At 37.8% G+C, this 21,243-nt stretch overlaps 1 protein-coding gene across 1 annotated transcript in view; it reads left to right on the top strand.

Annotated features, from left to right (window-relative positions):
- USH2A (usherin) overlaps positions 1-21,243 on the top strand; it is a 735,906-nt gene that overhangs the window by 478,921 nt on the left and 235,742 nt on the right. Inside the window, exons 40-42 of the mRNA XM_047839579.1 lie at positions 6,211-6,839; positions 17,642-17,976; positions 18,866-18,988. Coding sequence (XP_047695535.1) covers positions 6,211-6,839; positions 17,642-17,976; positions 18,866-18,988 — 1,087 coding nt within the window. The remainder of the gene's footprint in view (positions 1-6,210; positions 6,840-17,641; positions 17,977-18,865; positions 18,989-21,243) is intronic.

The following is a 21,243-nucleotide window of genomic DNA, read 5'->3' as shown; positions in this document are numbered from 1 at the left end:
CGGAACAAGTTTCTTCCTTGTTTGTTGTCTGGCAAAATCTACTCATTCATCAAGCCTCAGCTCAAATGTCACCTCCTCTGTGAAGTCTTCCTTCCTCATTGCTACCGCAGAATTTTGATTTGTATTGTGCACCATCAACATCTCGTTCTGAATTGTAACTTCTCAGGACCTAAGACTCTGTCTCATTTATCTTTGTACCGTAATTTCCCCTTATCTGCCATCTTGCTTTCTTTTATTATGCGTTATTGCTGTTAATCTCTTACCGTGCCTAATGTATAAAGTAAACTGTCATAGGTATGTATGTATAGGAAAAACATAGTATGTATAGGGCTCAGAACGATCTGCAGTTTCAGGTATCCATTGGGGGTGCTGCAGTGTATCCCCCACAGATAAAGGGGGATGACTGTATACCCCAGGCCTGGTAGAGGATCTGATATACAGCAGGTGCCCCAAAATTGCCAGGAAGTATTAATTAAAGAGACTTTTATGTAAGCAAATCCGTGAAAATTCAACCAAGCCAATTTTATCTGGGTACCTTCCCTGTCCCAGGGACCGAGAGAGACATCAAAGTTACAAAGATGATTAAGACGCTGTTCTTTCCTTGAGGCATCCATTATCTGACAAGGGGGACACAGAGTAGAGCCATCGTTAGAGTCTACAGAACTGAGGTTTCTATGCAAGCAAGCCCAGAGGCAGAGCGTTTCCCTCAACGTGGGGTGTCAGGAAAGCCTTCCCTGAGGAGAGAATCAGGAGAAGGAATAGGGACTGATTTATATTTGGAATTCACTTAAATATTAAGTTTCAAATTTATTTCCTCACAATTGGCCCAGAAGAAGGCAGAAGCCGTAATTGCCGTTGGAGGTGTCCACTGACACGTGAGACTGGGGGGATGGCTTGCATAGTGTGCTGCCAGTGTTTCAGCCTCGGTGGGAGATGATAGGGGTATGTATGAGATGAGAGGTGGGTGAGGATGAGAGGCAGGTGGAAGAGAAGGAAATCCCAAAAGCAATCCTCATTCTTTCCCTTGGTCGGAGGCAGCCTGCTGGCTGTCCCTTTGATTCAACACTGACTGTCTTCACCAGGATAATGAATGTTCTAATTCGAGAGGCGTCTCCTAGCGCCAAATCACGTCTATTTCAAAATGAGGCGGGGAGGGATATATAGGAAGAAAGTTCCAGAAGGAAAACACTTTTTCTTATTCTCGAAACCTGTAATGAGAGTGAGCTCTCTGAGTCTTGTGACAGGGAGAAGTAAAACTGTGGCATAAATTTGGATTCATTAATGAAGACAATTCTAGAGCAGGATTTTCTAGATCATTGAGTAAATGTGTTTGTGCTCTTAGGAGTATTTCAATTTTAAAATCTATCTGACACGGCAAACATCTTTTTATTAGTGTGTTTTGGAAGTTAAAGTCTCAATCTGGACCTTAAAAACCTTCTATATGAGAGAACATAGCATTTGAAAGTTAGGGTGGAGCATATTCACATCAGTAGATTTTATTTTAATGAAGAAATATGAACTATGGGTTTCAGTAGTGTTGCACAATTATTTTGCTCTCTCCGTTCTAACTAGGCTTCATAATTGCTTTAAATATTAACTGACACATTTATCCTTTCCACCAGCAATTACAGGTATCTATTTTATCGAGAAGATCCACGGTGTAAGATAATTTTTTTTAGTATTTATTTATTTTGAGAGAGAGAGAGAGAGAGAGAGAGAGAGAGAGAGAGAGAGAGAGCGCGCACAAGTTGGGGAGGGGCAGAGAGGGAGGGAGACAGAGAATTCCATGCAGGCTCAGCCCTGTCAGCACAGAGTTCAATGCGGGGCTTGAGCCCGGGAGCTGTGAGATCATGACCTGAGCCGAAACCAAGGGTCAGACACTTAACCAGCTGAGCCAGCCAGGTGCCCCAGAAAGTAAATTATTTAATCTGCTGATTAGGAGAGCAAAATGGTTCTGTATCCATGTCACTACATACTTTGTTTTCCGTTGCATGGATTCCATCCCCCTACATTCTTGTATTTCCAGAATTAATAAAAGCAAATATTATTATTTTTACATTCTTATTTTAATATCCTAAGAACCCAAGCTAAAAGCAACCAATAGAAACTCCTTTGAAAGGATGGACTGATTAATGAAAAATCTATCCACCCAGCCTCAATTTCCTCCCTGAGCTCTTGGCTCTCTTTTGGGTACTTAAGGCATACTGTTCTTCTAAATCTGGAACCTCCAATTCTTTTAGGACTTTTTTTCTGCTTTCATAAATTCTCACATCGACACTTTTGATTTTCTGTCCCAAACTTTCAAAGAATTCAAAGCCATTCACTCCAAAACATGCCCCAGTTCAGAAATCAAAACATTCTTCCTAAGCTCATGGGAGAGATGGAGAAAAAGAGTTTCCCAGTACTGGTTCTCCTCCTTACAGACTATCAAATGGTATTCTTTCAATTTCGCCAAGCTTTCTTAAACAATTCCTATGCTTCACTGCCCACTTCCTATTTTATCAGTTGTCAAGAAGCTGCATGTTCATTTTTGTGCAAAATAAGAGTAACCCATTTTTAATATTTGTTTTGGGATACAACTCTTGTGCCCTTTATCATTACAAGATTAATATTTCTTTATTTTATTGGTCCTATCACACTTAAGTCTTATTATGAGCTGTCAGGAATCCCTTGGGAAAGTAGTTGGGGTATAAATAATAAATTGATAAAAGAATTCATGATTAAAGAGAAGCTAGAATCCATCAGTCTTCTGCTAACGTATCAGGAGTGACTATCAAAAGGCTACATTAACAATTAGCTTACAACGTATTGCTTTATATAATCATACATCCATATATTTGCTACCTTGCGTGTTAATTCATGGGCAAATTTGGGGGATATTCTTGTGTGGAGTTAATATTACTGAAAAGAGCTTTCAAACTGAGTTTTTAACTAGAAGTTGCTTTACCAGGGCAATAATGAGAACATAACAGGAAAACCGAGCGCTCCGTGGGTAACGCTAATAGCGAACGAGCGTAGGAGGCCCATGGAAACCACTGGAAGTTATATACACACCGAAAGCGTGAGTCATTCAGACCGTTTATGCCTACGCGCACACACATCCACATGCGCGTGCATGTGCGCCCACACCCTTCCCAGTTCGCACACCTGACTATGAAAATAAATACGCAGACCCCTCTGTTCACAATTTTATGGCTCTATTTTAGGCTGCGTCTGAACTTTTGAAGCTGATGAGCAAAATAGTTTCCCATAAAAGATAATTTCATTTGCCAAAATGAAACTACTTTCTGTTATTAATGCTGTAATGAAATGGCCTGAAACATGAATCAGTGATCTGAACAGAAAGGATGCTCCCGTTCCCACCTCCGGCGGGGGTGGGGGGAGTTCTCTAAACAATTACACCCACGGAGAGGGCTGTACAGTTGTATTTTCATCACTGGCCAGTTGAGCTGTGTGGCTGTCATACTTCCCAGTCTCCCCTCCAGTGACAGCCGCATTGACAACATGTTATACTCCACATTGATTTTACAGTTAAGGAGCTGATTGTGATATATAGGGATTTTAAGAATTCAGCTGAGAGGCTGACTTTTGCCTTTTATCATTCCATTAAAATTTTATAACCATCTTTTTCATGTCATTTCATCCATGAATTCTTACTTTAGAAAGTGATAGCTACTGCTGTGAGCATAACTTTCCTCATGTTCAGAGCTTTTTATTGTATTAGCAAACTACCCCAATTACAGTTATTACTCATGTTTTACATAATTGTGGTGACCCTTTCCACCATGCAGTAGCATGCCAGTTGATTTGTATATAGAATTAGATGATTCGGCTTATCATTTGAAAGCACTAAATTGGAAGAGTGCCGGGAGTCAGGTTTTAACACTTCCCCGGCCAAAGGAGCTAATGAGGCTGCTTTCAGCTTCCCCTCCTGAATCACACAAGTTTAAGGACCCTTCGTGCAACAAGAGCAGGGAGCCTACTCAGCTAGAGCAGGAAGCTAATAAAATGTATGCTGGCTTTTAAGGGGGAAAAAAATCATGAAATTGAAATTGAACATCTCGTCTTTCCCAAGATAAGAGATCATCTTTAAGGAAAGCTCGTGCTCTGTGAGGGCTTAAAGTGCCAGTTCATCTCATTACCGTAGATGTTTCACCTATAAAACTATCATCCGATTCGGGAGAAATAAAAGGCTTATCCCCATCATAACAGAGAACAAACTGTGTCATTGCTGCTCCTTTTTCCTGAAGAAGCTCACAGTTTGATAGTGTACAAATGAGACATAATTAATTAAGCAAGACCCTGCTGAAAACTCGAATGGAAATGATTCTGATTCTTAAATGTATATTATTCTTTTTTAGAGGGCGGTGGTGACATAGGGTAAGACAATAAAGGCTTCAATCTCCGCCACTGATTTTATGGACCCTGATCTCAGAGGATCTGGTGTTCCAAAACGACATTGGCATCTTGTGAGACTCACGCTTGTTTCTTCTTAGCTAAATCTGGATGGCCAGCATGAATAAAAAAAGGATCTGTATCCCTGTTTTGATATAGTAATTGGGGCTGCTACTATGTATCACAGATCAAAAGTAAGAAAGGTCACAGTGGTTTTAAGAAAGCTTTAAAGAGAAAGTTGACAACAGACTCACACGGAAAATGCGATCCATATCAAAATCACTGTACTTTCAGGATTTTTCTCCTCGAATCGGGTGCATTACCAAATGGTCAGAAATGGCTTGATTTCAGGGTTAGCACATTGTACAACGTCTTTCCTCTCAAAAAAGTAATTATGACCCTACCATCAGTCCGGTTGGTGACAAATACGTGGATCGTATTGTGCGAAAGTGCGTTCCTATGGACGCTCACATGACCAGCTATTACTGTAGTCGCTGACTGTGAGAAGCAGTGGTTGCATTTCACATTTAAACCTTGGGTGTAACATTGAATCACGTCCACACACTCACATAATCAACGCTGTTTTAAACAATTACTAAATCCAAGTATATCTTCTCTAAAGATTTTCCATAAAATCTAATGTTCACAGAAAAATCTCATAAATGTCAAAATTGCTGTGGGCAGAAAAGGGGGATATAGTATTTTCTTGATCTGTTGTAGCAATTTATAGATTTCAGGCCGTGGTTTATAAGAATGCTAAATGTTCTGGAATTACAGCTGTTACTGATCAGTGATTGAGCCAGATTTGTGTTATTGCACCATGTTCTTGCTTGTACCTAGAGAGCAGTAAAGCCTCCATATAATAAAAAGCACCTGCATTTTAAATGAAATTTCAATTGAAAAACTTAACAGCCCTTCAAATTGCAGAATTTAACGCAGCCCAGTAAAGCTTAAATAACACTTTGCCTCCGCAGGCTGAGGGGTTTGCATTCAAGGTGACTTGATTGTGTCGCATGGTGAAATTATTTACAATTAAGGAATTTCTCTGGAGGGCTGCAGAATATTTGCTGTTCCACAACACCTAGGCAGGCATATGGTGGGCCTTTTTCAGTATTCATGGAGCCTCCTGAACCTTTATGATAATTGAATCAGTTAGAGTGCTGAGTAGAGCAAGCATAAAACCTGTTAACCTAAAGGTCAGATCTGTGCATTGTTTATTTATCAGTAGGTGAAAGAGCTAAATCGGCAGCTTCTGTCACAGTCACAGTAAAAAATCACCTATAATATTAACAGGGAGTAGATAAATTGCAAAACATGGATTAGAATGATAAACAGAACTAGGTATAATATGGAATATATAATGAGAGATGCTGAAGGATTTTACTGGGCTGTAAAATATGCAGGTTTGTTATGATAGTGTTATTGATTATAATTAGTTACTGGGGCTCTAGAAAAATGTGGTGAAGCTGGAACTTTGCTTACCATAGCCCTCTTGTATATTTCTCTAATAATATCTGTATTTCAGAAAAGCCCCCCTGATATTTTTAATCATTAGCTTTAATAAAGAGAAATGATTTTAATGAAGTTATCTTAGAAAGGAAAATGACAGTTTAGTTCAGCAGTATCCAACGAGTACATCTTGGACATTTATGAGCAGTCATGGTTCTTGTCTTTATGACATTTATTTATTTATTAATTGGCCTATGCCAATTGACGAATTTCATACCTTGATAGGAGGGGTATTTTAACTTCATTTTGAGAAGCTGTGGGAAGTTTCCGAGAGATATCGCTTCTTGAATTTATTCTACTTTATAGAACCTGGACCAATGGACCCTCCAGTTCTTCTGGACGTGAAGTCAAGAACGATGTCAGTCATCTGGCAACATCCTTTAAAGTGCAATGGGGTCATTACCCATTATAACATTTACCAACACGGTCATCTCTACCGGAAAACTTCTGGAAATGTCACTAATTGCACGGTGATCCATTTACGCCCATATACTGCCTATAAGTTTCAAGTGGAAGCCTGTACTTCAAAAGGGTGTTCCCTCTCACCAGAGTCCCAGACTGTCTGGACACTCCCAGATGCACCAGAAGGTATCCCAAGTCCAGAGTTGTTCTCTGATACCCCAACATCTGTGATTATATCTTGGCAACCTCCTACTCACCCCAACGGTTTAGTGGAGAACTTCACAATTGACAGAAGAGCCCAAGGGGAGGAAGAAGTTACTACCCTGGTGACTCTCCCAAGAAGTCATTCCATGAGGTTTATTGACAAGACTTCTGCTCTCAGCCCATGGACAAAATATGAGTACAGGGTACTGATGAGCACTCTTAATGGAGGTACGAACGGCAGTGATTGGGTAGCAGTGACCACAAGACCCTCACGACCTGCTGGGGTACAGCCACCTGTGGTGCATGTGCTAGGACCTGATTCAGCTGAGGTAAGACACGGAGTGTTCTGTCTCCTTTGCAGACGTAGGAATTTACCCTGGATTGACTCCGTGTTGAACAGAGCCATCTACTGACAAAACGCATACATTTGCCATTTTAGGCATTCACTGAAAAAACTGGGTTTTTGGCCTTTGGCCCAAACTATCTTGAATTCGATGTCAGTTTTTCATTTCTCCCTGTATCCCCTTAATTATATTGTCGAGATGCTTCCATTTGCCTCACACACCTGAAATACTTTGAATGCCACAATGGGATGCTTAGCTTAACCACCACGTCAGATTTAAATAGATCAGAAAATGAGAAGAGATGGGGAAATGCGGAGGAATGGATTAGCATGCTAACAAAAGTTCCAATTATCCATATTCTGATTTTTTTTTAATGATCAAAGAATCAAAATGATGGGGAAAGGAATAAAAATAGCGCATTCCTGGGCTATCTAGAAAGTGTTCAATTATTCACTTCATTCTACTGGGAATGAACTCTAGAGGACAGGATAACTACCATTGTTTTGGCTTGCATACAAACTTCATTCAAGGGAAATTAGTGTAACCAAACAGGAGGGAGTTCTGTAGCTTAGAAGCCTCTTTTGTGTAAATACACACACGCTTCCATGGATTCAGTCTTGTACCACTGCCAAAAGCATTGGTACAGTAGCTTGCTCACCAGAGCACAAAACAAAGGATATTTGCATAACAGCAAAGTTCATCTGTTGAGATTATTCCTTGGATCTATGTTGTGTGTTCTCTCTCCCCCACCAAAAGCAAACACTAGGTGTTGCTAAATAGTGTAAATTGTTGAAGAAATTTAATTTGACCTACAAACTAAAATCTATTTGGAAAAGCCTTTTTTAGTTTCAAGAAGAGGCTGGTCCAAGCAATATCACGGTCAAAGCAATATCAAATGTGTGTAGAATTCTGGTGATAATACGCTAAAAAGGAAATTAATTTGAAGTATATGATATACTATGCTTATTATATGACTTGAGCAACCTTAGGAGTTGTTCTTCATTCAAAAGAAAAACAAGACAACAAAACAAAATCCCAAACAAACCTAGAGTTATTAATCATTCCAGAAACAACTTTTTGTTATAATCCTGAGGGAATTTTGCACGATGTCAGTAGCATTACCAATCAATATAATGCAACATAAACACTGTCCCTTCTCAAAGGCAAAGCTATGAAATGGACGTTTTTCTGGATTCTTTAGAACAAAAGTTTAATAACTAGTCAGATCTTTAAAAAGAACAAACATTTTCAGAAGAATAATGTCTCCATGCACAAGGCTACTTGATTCAGCGTATGTAGATAATGATCAAAGGTATCCAAAACTAGTGGCCTGGCTTTTTCTTCTTCCTTTTTTTTTTTTATTCCAACTTTTGATTTTGTAACCTTATCCAGGAATGGAATAACGTACATGGCTTGTCCACTTGTTAGAGTTAAATTTATTTAGCTTGGCTAGGAAGCTGAATTTCCCAGGCTCACGCTGACCAGGTCAGGAATCTAAAAGTCTCTATATAGGTACCTGAAATATATGGCCACTGCATATTAATGCTAATTTAAAAAAAATCACACCTTTTATTAATTCTCATTTTATTTGCAACTAGAAAATCAAAAGGTAACCATGAAGAGATGCTTTAGGAATAGTCGACTAAATCTAGTATAGGATGATATGTGTTTAAATATTAAAACGACATATTTGTGCTTCAGTATTATTGACTCACATTATATTCAGGAAGATCTTAAGATTGCCAAAGTACATCTTCTGGTGATGTGGCTTATCTGGTACACAAAGGCATGTGACTGCAATACAGTGAGTTCTTTCTGTAAAATATATTTAAAAGTTAAAATGGCATATACATAAAATCTTAATGAGAAGTATCGTCATTAGTACACTGGTTAAGAAATTCATTCACCATTTACCACGGAGAGTCATTCTGAGTATTAGGTGAAAGAAATTTTTGATAATACCAACAGCAACAGCACTAATAATAGCTTCAATTCTGCTAACATTTATTGAGCAATAACGCACCTGCATGAGTGCCTATTTTAGTACTGAGAATACACCAGAGACCAAAACAGAATCCCTACTATCACGGAGCTTGCATTTTAGACAGAACTACACAAATAAATATTGGCATTCCCAGAGTGACAAGGACTTAGGAGAAGGAAAAAAAAAACAGATTAAGAAGAAAGAACACCAGCCTATAGGATGGGGTAGAACAGGAATGGATTGGTATTTCTCCTTAGTTCTTGCCGTGTTGTGCCATGTGTTCTGTTCACTGCTACACTGTGCTGCCAGTGAGAAGTCACGGTCTAACCAGAAAAGCAAGGGAAACTCCACCTACTTCAGCCAACTAGAAAACAAGGTAACATAGTAATAAGTGTAAAAAGGTGTGGTATGACTTGGCATAGATTTGAGCTTAAAGAAGGGAAAATTGTAGACCACACTGCATATCAAAATCATATTTTTTACGTTTATTTATGTATCTTGAGACAGAGAGCATGTGTGCAAGTGAGGAAGGGGAGAGAGTAAGAGAGAGAGAGAGTAAGAGAGAGAGAGAGAGAGAGAGAGAGAGAGAGCATCCCAAGCAGGGTCCATGTTCCATTCTGAGCCAGACATGGGGCTCGATCCCATGACTGTGAGATCATGACCTGAGCTGAAATCAAGAGTCGTACATTTAACTTACTGAGCCATCCAGGCACCCCCCAAAATTAAATTCTTAACATTGTATTTGATTGTTTGATTATAAAGAAAAGAAATAATATATATGTCACAGAGGTTATCTGAAAAAGTGAAAGCTTTTAGGGATGCCTGGGTGGCTCAGTTGGTTAAGCATCAGCCTCTTTGATTTTGGCTCGCATCATGATCTCACCATTCACGAGACGGAGCCCTGAGTTGGGCTATACACAGACAGGGTGGAGCCTGCTTGAGTTTCTCTCTCTCTCTGCCCTGCCCTCACTCATGCACACACACACTCTCTCTCTCTCTCAAAATAAATAAACATTTTTTAAAAATTATTTAAAAAATGAAAACCATGCACTTTTATTTGGTATTTAATCACTTAAGAACATTTATTGCATTTTATAAAGTTGGTAAAAATGCTGTACCAATACTTGAAATAGATAGTTCAGTAACCTATAGATTTATTTCATATATGAATATACGTCCAAAACTTCTCAATAAAATATTAGCAAATTGAATTAAGGAATATATTAAAAGAATTGCACGCCGGGACAAATTTGACTTGACTCCAAAAATGTCAGAATGGTTCAAAATCAGGACATCTATCAACATACTTCTTAATCAACTAATCAAAGAAAAAAGATCATATATTTTTTATCAATAGATACAGAAAAAGGATTTGTAAAGTTCAGCAGCCATTAGCAAAACTTCAATGTAAAATCAGATTATGATAAAGTTGACTTACAAGAATGCTGGTGATTAAGACACAATTTTCACTTTATAAGAGCAAAAGATTTATAAGATTGCTGCACTCACTAAGTCTTGAGTATGATACAGGACTAATAAAAAAAACATAAAAATAACTAAGTTGTGGGGCACGTGGGTGGCTCAGTCAATTAAACATCCAACTCTTGATCTCAGCTTAGGTCTTGATCTCAGAGTCCTGAGTTCAAGTCGTGTGTTGGGCTCCATGCTGGGCATGAAGCCTACTCAAAAAAATAAATAAATAAAAGAATAACTAAGTTGTGTAATGATGTGATGTCATGAACAAACTTCCTTGAATGCGATGACGTGGGTGCAGCCCCACCTTCCACAGCTAAGCAGAATAAAAGACAACAGTCCTGCAGTTCTCAGTCTTCACGTGGTAGAGTCCTTGCTGGGCTCAGACCACTGAGGGACCAGCTGTGTTGTGTGTGTCACAAGAAGCAATAGTGCCCTCCAGATTGTGTCTGCTCACTGTATTACTTGGGTGTGTACTCTTAATGTTGCTCATTTACAAACAAATCTGATAAGAACCCAAAATGAAGAGAGTTGAGACTTCATCACCATTATCACCTAATTGTGAAGTATTCCAGTCTTTGATGTCTGCTTAAATCAAACCATAAAATGTGTCTCTATATAACATCTTATGGAAGAAAACAAAATAATAATGATGACTACTATTTATTGAGTTCATATTAAGTTCCAGGAATTGCTCTCATTTAGTCCTTAACCCACCCTCTCAGATAGACAGTATTATTATCCCCATTTCACAGGAAGGAAAACTGAGAATTGAGAGATGAAGTAACCTGCTTAAGGTTACATACAGAGAAGAGCCGCCTTACCCACCATGGTGGTTCCAAGAGCACATGCTGTTATCAACTTCTCACTACAGCAAATGGAGAACGTGCTGTCTTCCTAAATGGAAGGAGTTAATTCCACAACATGTCAGTCCTTCTCGGATTGACATATACACCTAACATCATTCAAAATCAGAATGCCAATAATGTTTTGTTTCAAATTGGATAAAATGATCTTTAGTTATATAAAGAAGACTAAATACTTGAAATAGTCTAGAAAGTTATGGAAGAAAAGTATACTGAGGTGACATCTTCTTCAGTATTTACACTTATTATAAAGCTACTAAATGACAATAGTATGGTGTTGGCATAACAATAGACAAATGGTCATTGGAGCAGACTAGACTTTAGACACAGATACAAGTATTCATGGGAACTTGAGTTATTGTAGAAGAAACATTTTATTTCACTGGGAAATAATGGTTTGCTTCAAAAATGATACCGGCTGACAGTCTACGTGTAAGAAAAAAAAAGATCTTTCCATTATATCATAAGTAAATTAAAATTAAATTTAAAATTTAACATAAAAAATAGAAATCTTAAAAAATAAGAAGAATTCCATATAATTTAAAGATTAGGGGGCTCTTTCTAAAGAAAAGAAAGAAAGAAAGAAACTCAGAAGTCTTAAAAGAAAATACAGTTATATTTAACTAGAAAATAATTTGATTGTTTCTTACAAGCCATAAGACTCCCCCTCACCAAAAAAAAAAAAAAAAAAAAAGTGGGTCCCTCAGTGGCTCAGTCAGTTAAGCGACCAATTCTTGATTTCAGCTCAGGTCGTGACCTCATGAATTGTGAAATCAAGTCCTGCATCAGGCTCTGCACTGGCAGCACAGAACCTGCTTGAGACTCTCTTTTTCCCTCTCTCTGTCTCTGCCCCTCCTCCCCCCACCACACTCTCTCTCTCTCTCTCAAAATAAATAAACATTAAAAAAAAAAGGTTAAACTCCAAGAGGTAGATTGGGAAAAATCTGTAACACACATTATAGAATAATAGATTATTTCCCCATAACATAGAAGGAACTTCTTATTATTTATTTATTTATTTATTTATTTTTAATTTATTGTCAATTTAGCTAACATACAGTGTAGTCTTGGCTTCAGGAATAGATTCCTGTGTCATCACTTATATACAATACCCAGTGTTCATCCCAACAAGTGCCCTCCTCAATGCCCATCGCCTACCTCTCCACCCCCACAACCCCCCACCCCATCAACCCTCAGTTTGTTCTCTGTATTTAAGAGTCTCTTATGGTTTGCCTCCCTCTCTGTTCGTAACTTATTTCCTTCCCTTCCCCCATGGCCTTCTGTTAAGTTTCTCAAATTCCACATATGAGTGAAAACATATATCTGTCCTTCTCTGACTATTTCTCTTAGTTTAATACCCTCCATTTCCATCCATGTTGTTGCAAATGGCAAGATTTCAATCTTTTTCATTGCCGAGTAGTATTCCATTGTGTGTATATGTACGTACATATATATATACACCACATCTTCTTTATTCATTCATCAGTTGATGGACATTTAGGCTCTTTCCATAATTTGACTATTGTTGCTAGCACTGCTATAAACATTGCAGTCCATGTGCCCCTATGAATCACACTCCTGTTACATTTGGATAAATTCCAAAAGTAGTGCTATTGCTGGGTTGTAGGGTAGTTCTATTTTTAATTTTTTTGAGAAACCTCCACCCTGTTTTACAGAGCGGCTGCATCAGTTTGCATTCCCACCAACAGTGCAAGAGAGTTCACCTTTTTCCACAACCTCACCAGCATATGTTGTTTCCTGAGGTGTTACTTTTAGCCATTCTGACTGGCATGAGATGGTATCTCAACGTGGTTTTGATTTATATTTCCCTGATAATGAGTGATGTTGAGCCTCTTTTCATATATCTGTTTGCCATCTGGATGTCTCCTTTGGAAAAGTGTCTATTCAGGGCCGCCTGGGTAGCTCAGTCAGTTAAGCGTCTGACTTCTGCTCAGGTCATGGTCTCATGGTTCATGGGTTCAAGCTCCGCATAGGGCTCTGTGCTGACAGCTCAGAGCCTGGAGCCTGTTTCGGATTCTGAGTCTCCCTCTCTCTCTGCCCCTCTCTTGCTCTCTCTCTCTCTCTCTCTCTCTCTCTCTCTCAAAAATAATTAAACACTAAAAAAAAAATTAAAAAAAAAAAGGAAAAGTGTCTATTCATGTCTCCTAGAAGGAACTTCTAATAATTTACTTTTTTAATAATTTATGATTAAAAGACAATTCAATAGAAAATAATGTATAAAATATGGATAATTTAAAGAGGAAGGAAGATATGTAAAGTGTCAATAATATTTGGAAATATTTATAGCTCACAAAAAAAGCAAAGAGAATGCAAACTAATTGGAGAAATAATTAAGTAATAATTAGGAACTAAGTAAAATAATAAGTAATACATAAGCACAAACTAAAAAGAGTGGTAGTTTTAATAGTTTATGAGGATACAGATCATGGACACTTTCTTTCATTTTCTGTAATAAAGTGAATTACCTCAACCTTTCAGAAAGTAATCCATCAATAATCATTAAAATTAAACATAACGCACCTTTGGTATAGCAATTCTTGCTAATCTATCCAACAAAAAGTAAATACAATGATATGTATATATACATTTTAAAGTATTGTTTTTAGCAGTAGAGAAATGTCAATAGGATAAAAAGTGAATAATTTGTTTTCAATCATGAAAGGAGTATTATGTAATGGCAAAAAACAAAAAACAAAAATGAATATGCCTGTAGTCTATTGTTAAGTGTAAAAATTAAGTTACAGGTTAGTAGGAATAGAATAAACTTCTTTTTGGTAAAAAAAAATTAAAGAGAGACAGCTTACATATATGTGGGTATATTTGCTTTGCTTATCTGAGCATACCAGAAAGTATGAAACACTATATCCCAAGATAGTACCTGTTCAATTTAGGAGGGTAGCCTGCCGTGGAGAGGTCATGGGACGAGGCAGAGGTAAAGAGCCACACCCCACTTTTCATATGTACATTAACAGTAGGTTTTCATTTAAGATATTAGATTTGTATCTTGCCATGAGAGAAAGTGTACAAACTTATGTAAGTTTAAAAGAAAGGGATGATATTCTGAAAGAGAAATTTAAGTTTATTTCAACAAATACTTATTATACACCTTGTTCTCTAAGAGAAGCTTTGCTGGGGAGTCTGTTGTCAAGAGGAATTGCTATATGGAGTCAAATGGTCCACACCCTTGGTCCTTGTATACTCACACGTTGTATGAACTAGTGCTAGAATTATGCAATCGTATATAGACATGAAGGCAAAGATGGTCTCTTCACATTAGACATGAAGGAAACTGAGGCTCAGATATGTTAAGTATTTTGCTCAAAGTCTCACAGCTTCAGTTGAATAGTCTGGATCACCAATCAGGAACATTGATTCTGAACCCATTCTCAACCCACTATGTCAATCTTCATGAATCTTCATAAAGTTCTTAAATATAGTTTGATGGAGTTAAAAAAGGAAGAAAGTTACAATATTCACTTGTGCTACTTTTTCAGGCCAGAGGCCAATCAACTGACCTGCATTCATAAATTTTTGCTTACAGTAGGGATATTTGGAGGTGCCTTAATTATTTTTTTTAATTTTAATTTTAATCTTTTTATTTTATTTTATTTTATTTTAGAGAGAGAGCAGGGGAGAGGGGCAGAGGGAGAGAGAGAGAATCTCAAGCAGGCTCCTCACTGAGGCTCCAATGCAGGCCTCGATCCCACAACCATGAGTTCGTGACCTGAGCCAAGATCAAGAGTCAGATGCTCAACCACCTGAGCCACCCAGGCACCCTGGAGGTGCCTTGATTCTTCAAGGGAAGCTACTCTTCAGGGATCTGAAAGAGTTGGTTCAAGTCAGTTGCTCCTTAAACACTTAACCAGCTACCTACCTGTTCTTTTTTTCTGAAAAATAATAACTAAACAGAAAAATGGAAATCTAAACAATTATGTACCACTCAACTAAAATAAATAATTATGGTAGTCAGGGCATCTCTGAAATAAACATTATATTTCTAGTAAGAGACTATAATTCTATGTAAAAGATTTCAGTGTAAAATTCTTGTTTTAGAGAGTGCATCTCTTGTTTATTCAGGCCAGGAACATGCTCTTTGATCTGGGTTTTCTGAGATGCAACAATATTTCATAATCCTTCCTGTAGACAATGGATACATAAAAAAACATGGGAAATTAAGCAGACTGAAAATTTCAGTCTCATACATTTTTGCCTGCACTGTAGTAAATGTGATCTTGAGCATAGGAAAGAATAGGATAGAATATTTAGGTAGCTGGCTACTTAAAAATCTTGAATGCATTTATTTTTAATAATGGCTCTGGGATATTTTCAGGAAGGTAACCAAGTTAGAAACCATTTCTGTTAGCTTTCCAACTATGAGAACAATGGTCTTCTTCACATAAAAGTCCTTCTAAAAATTTCTGTAGAAGCGGATTCATGTCTTCCAACTCACTACTGTCAAAAAGAGGTTTTTTTCCTAACTCTGTAGTTTTTAAATGAGAAAAATAGGTAATTTTCAGATGTAAACATTTATAGTATAGAAAATAGGGATTTTTTCCCCAAAGATCTTCAAATGACTGTCTTCAGAATCATTACATCAAATCTTTTAATCTCTTCTGTATATCTTATTTAAGTTTTATCTTATGAGTGCTTTTTCTCAGTCTGAATACCAACTTCCAAATCAATTCACTGTTAGCTCAACTGCACAGACAATCTCCTAAGTTTTAATTCTTTCAAGTGCTGCCAAACCTTGACCTGAACTCAGAATGTTCTGGCTCGAGAGGCAAAAAAAAAAAAAAAAGTGATATTCCACGTATCAGTCAGGTTGAATTTAGCTGTCATAACCCTTCCATTTTTCATTTACGTTACAAGCATCAAGAAGTCCCCTGAGTTTGACCTTGACTCATTTTTTGAATCCACAGAGCACTGCACCTACAAAACAAATAGAATCCTATGTCTCTTCTACAACCTTTGCTCTTTAGGTTTCTTTGATGTTCTCTACATCCAAATCTGCTATGCTCATAAGGTACACATTTAACACTTCTTTCTACCCGAAAACAGTGTGGGCCACTCCAAGAAGAAGTTTTTCAAATTAGCAATGATTTCAAACCATGTAGTAAAATCTGAGTAGGTATTGGGCCATTGTTAATTCTAAATGAGGACAGCAGTGAGCAAGCAACTAGCCCACTGACATGTGGCGGGAGCCCACTTTGCTGCCACTTACCAGTAAGAATGCCCTCTGGAAATCTCAGGTGATATTCCTTCTGGAGGAAATTGTTTTCTCTTTGATTTAAGATAGAAAATGTTGGTCAATTCTTCTCTATTCGAATTTTTCTATTACTTCTTTCTGACTTTGATTTTATATAGAGTTACAAATGTGGATATCATTACATATTACTCTGTGGAAATCTGTCTTTTAAATTTTCAAAATAACTGTATGCTAAGGAAAAGAATATAATACTCCATCTCTGCGTGCATGACATTAAATGGGTATACAATTTAGGCCCTGCCATCCAGAATCATACAGTCTATTTAGGAGATGAAATATGTACTCTAAACTTTAAGGAACATTGCAAGGTAATGATGAGAGATGAACCAGAATAGTATGTAAAAAAGTGATTTTTTAATGGCCTATATACATTTTATTAGGGCTCTTTTACCTTCAAAGCATGAGTGTGTTACCACTACAGCCTTACAAAATTTAGCCAAAAATAAAAAAAAGTAAAAGGAATATTAAACAATGTAGTATCCCATCACAAAATGTTTCTTTCTTTCTCATGCTGAGGTCCATGTGTTAGTTAAATAAGATCATCCTTTGCTTGCCATTTTAAAAGCTTATCTCTTGTCTTTGACAATAGAAGTTGCTGTTGCTTTACTTTTTGCATTATGCACACTTGAGATTCAGGAACTCAACTGTGCATCCTCAGAAAATGCAAAGAATGGTCGTCCACCCCCACAGTCCAAAAAGGGAAAAAAAAGAAAGAAAGAAAAAGAGGGTAGTTACATATTTAGAGTACACACTAACAATGCAAAGCAGGGAGTTCTGATATTTCATTTAATTGAGCTGTAAACAAGAAAACTGTCAAATCCTGCCGCTGCCCCATTGATGCATGTGGATGTGTGAATTTTCTCCATGTGTGTGCTCTGTGTCCTTTCGAACACCCACAGTGGAGATGAATCGCCAAGGTGTGTATTAGTCTGACAGTCCTAGAAAGTATCACGACTAAAAGCTAAACCCAGGAAACAGCATTTCATTTGGTTCCTGGTGTACTGCTAATTGATCCCAAACCCTTCATTACTGTCTAGTGCAAAAGGCTAAGTCGAAAGGAGGCATTTAGAAAGTGACTTAAGTGAAAACAAGACAGAGCAAAATTCTAGGCCTTGTGAAGTTCACTTGCTCTGTTCCTGTGTTGTCACACTGATTCTAAATTTATCTTTTCTTTCAGGTCACTTGGAAACCCCCACTCATCCAAAATGGAGACATGCTTAGCTATGAGATCCGCATGCCCGACCCTCACATCACAATAACCAATGTTACTTCCTCAGTGTTAAGTCAAGTAATTACTCATCTGATTCCCTTCACTAATTATTCTGTCACCATTGTGGCTTGTTCAGGAGGTAACGGGTACCTAGGAGGGTGCACAGAGAGTTTACCTACCCATGTTACCACCCACCCCACCCTACCTCAGGGCATTAACCCGTTGTTGGCGATTCCACTAAGTGAATCATATGTTGGGATTTCATGGCAGCCACCATCCAGACCAAACGGACCCGATTTGAGGTAAGAGAAAGTGACTGTGCTTTTGGATTCTATTACAGTCTTGTCTCAAGGAGGGAAGGAAAGAGACTTTTACTCATGTACGAATGCAGAACTAATTCCTGATTGGATGTCCCCACTCATAACTTGAATACAATTTCATATTGCATATCTTGACTTATATAGAGCCATAGAAGTTCATCAAGATCAAAATATAATTTTGTGAAGCTCTAAAACCCCTTGAAACAACAATCACTGTTGTCTAACAATCTTTGATGTGATCCTTCTCTTGATTTTCAGAATAGATTTTAATTATATGTTAGGCAAATTTGATGCATGTTCTAAATAATACAGTTACACAAATATGCCTCAAAATTCCAAAGCTAGCACAGTAGTTCCTTGGCATGGTATTATTATCTGGAAACTTGTAAAGAATGTGGTCAGGGACATAGATAAGATGAAAGGGAAGTGTGTGATTCTGAAATAGCTTTTTAACAGCCTACACTTGACACTTAGCCAAGAGCAGCAAGTTGATAATATTATCATTATTTATAAAGCCCTGATGGGTTGAAGTCTTAGGAAATCATTACCTTTACAAGCATTTTGTATTTCTACTTTGTGTGAAACTGGCGATAAAGTTTTGGCAAATCTGAAATAGAAGAAATCTAAAATGTTATCATTCTTACTGATAATAGTAAAATGTGAATGTAGCTGATTGTTTCAAAATAATTGAATATGTGAATCTTGAGCTAGAAGGCAATGACTATCTGGAAAAAACTTCGTGATTGTAAATTAAGATGTTTTCTTTGCGTTTACATGCACACCCCAGACACTCATACCATGAAACAACCTGAATTTTGGTAATAACATTAGTTGAGATAATCCTGATGTTTCTGCTTGTCTTTTGCTTTAGATATGAGCTTCTCAGACGTAAAATCCAGCAACCACTTGCATCAAATCCCCCAGAAGATTTAAATCTGTGGCACAATATTTATTCAGGAACTCAGTGGTTTTATGAAGATAAGGGTCTTAGCAGGTGAGATTACAAAAACTATAAAAACAAATGCTGGCATTTAGTCTTGGGCACGTTGAATAGTTCAAAGTATCTTAGTGTCTTCATTGTGTGAGCATGTTATCAGTTGTGCAATAAAACATGTTCGGTTATTATCTGTGGCATTAATCATCGAACTGCAACGGTCAGCATGTTTAATGTTTGCCATCTTAACTGTATGCTTAAAATAAGCCTTTTGAAGTCGAACTTGTACATGTTGGAGCCTTAACCTATTGCCTTTATCACAGCTCCAGCAAGACATGAAAACTTAATTGAAGAATTTGGAAACAGCAAGCATATTCGAAACGGGGGGAATGACTGGGCACTGGCAACATGTTTACTGTAACTTCTGGAAAATAATTGTTATAATCGATTCAGTCCACACAAAAATTATTTACTTAGCACACCTGGGACTTGGAAGAATTCAACCGAGGGTTCAAAGGAACCAGGAAACAGGCAAATAGGCAATGTCAGCAGAGAGCAGTGCGTGGGAGGAACCGCAGACCTGGGTCTGTGTCACCCTGAGCTGGAGAGCCAGGTTTGTGACCTTATGCAAGTCACCTACTTTCTCTGGGCTTAACTTTTGTTGTCTATAAAATGAGGAGATTGGATGGGATTAAATGACTTCTCAGCTTTGCTGAGTCCAAGCAATGCAATCAGATTGCAAAAGAAAAACAAAAGCAAAACAACAAAAAACCCCGCAAATATTATTTTATGAACACTTTTCAGACACTTTTTAAATAACTTTTCTATCAGCTTAATCATTTTCCTGGATGCCCCACTGACTAGCTCTACCCTGAACTCTGTTTACAGCTCTGACCTTGCCTCCCCTGCCCCCCTTCCCCACCTGGGCTCCCTTCCAGCCTCATGAACATCACTTCCAGTGCCTCTGACATGGACCACTTGCTAACTCACCTTCCCCCCCCATTGCCGTCCTCTCCCTTTTTTCTGACTAGATTACCCTTCACATCTTGGTCTGAAAGTGGGCTTCCCTGCCCACTCTTGCTGGTCTGACTCAGCTTCCCCTTTCATGTATCCTTCAAACGCCCTCACATATCACTATTGTCACTGTAATGTACTGGCCTGGCTGCTTGGCTGGACACCCCACTGTATCGTCAGATCCACCGTGAGGCAGGGTTTTCTCTTGGTGACCCCATACCCTCAGTCCCTAGCATCCTGCCTGGCACGTGGTGGACCCTCGGATGATTGTTAAATGAAAGAAGACAGTAACTCAGTAAACAGTGAATTATTTCATTTCTCTGTGCCTTAGGAATATTAATTGTAGTGTTATTTTCTTTGGGGAATGGATAAAACCAAGGAAAATCCCCTGTCCATCTTAAAGGATTGTGGTGGGGAACACCTTACAGATATTCTACGGTTCTTGGGGGAAAGCAACATGTAAATCTGATGAAGCAATAGAGTGAACCCCAGGAAGTTGCCAATTTTGTAAGTCTACCTCAATCATCATGGTCACTAGACTATTCTCCACTATTTTGGGTTCATTATTCACTTAACCCAACATCGTTCTGTAATTATTTCTTCTTGCTTACTATATGCTGAAAGGCACAGGGATGAGAAACAAAAGTGAATTCAGCATAACTCTTGCCCTCAAAGACCTCACACTCTAGTGGAGGAAAACACATCACACACATGGCTGTACACATATTAATTGCTTTCATCTCAGTTAACTGCATAGTCACCAACACTGCCTAGAGAAATCATATAGAAAAGTAGCTTTCTATGACCTGTGAACTCTAAGTGCCTTAAATATAGCATTTTCCAATATAAATAGGACTTGACTATTTAACATTATAGTCAGATGTTTAGCCATGAGATGTTCGTCTGAAAAAGAGAATAAATCTCAGAAAGTTAATGTTTCTTTATAGAAGAAATGAAAACTTATTAAAGAATTGGACCAAAGTCAAACATTTATTATTGAATTTTTAGTGATGCCTTTAAGAATTTTTAATGAGAGGTCCAAATCTAAGATTTAAGAAAAGAAATATAGTTAAATCTCCACAAATTAAGGTGAAACATAAGGTGACATAACCACTTTGTTGACAGCTGCTTCTAGAAGGGAAGTATACATCTAACCAATGTGCTGAGGAGGTATTTTGACTAGCCTCATAATGCTAAATGTCAAGGGTTTTTTGTTCTGTTTTTGTTTTGTTTTGTTTTGTTTTGCTTTGCTTTCTGCTAGGACTAGCAAAAAAAAAATTCTTTTTTATTCAAATAATTGA

This window comes from Prionailurus viverrinus, chromosome F1 (assembly GCF_022837055.1).
Source record: "Prionailurus viverrinus isolate Anna chromosome F1, UM_Priviv_1.0, whole genome shotgun sequence".
NCBI lineage: Eukaryota > Metazoa > Chordata > Mammalia > Carnivora > Felidae > Prionailurus > Prionailurus viverrinus.
The sequence above is the reverse complement of the archived record's forward strand: the minus strand, read 5'-3'. Positions and strand labels throughout refer to the sequence as shown.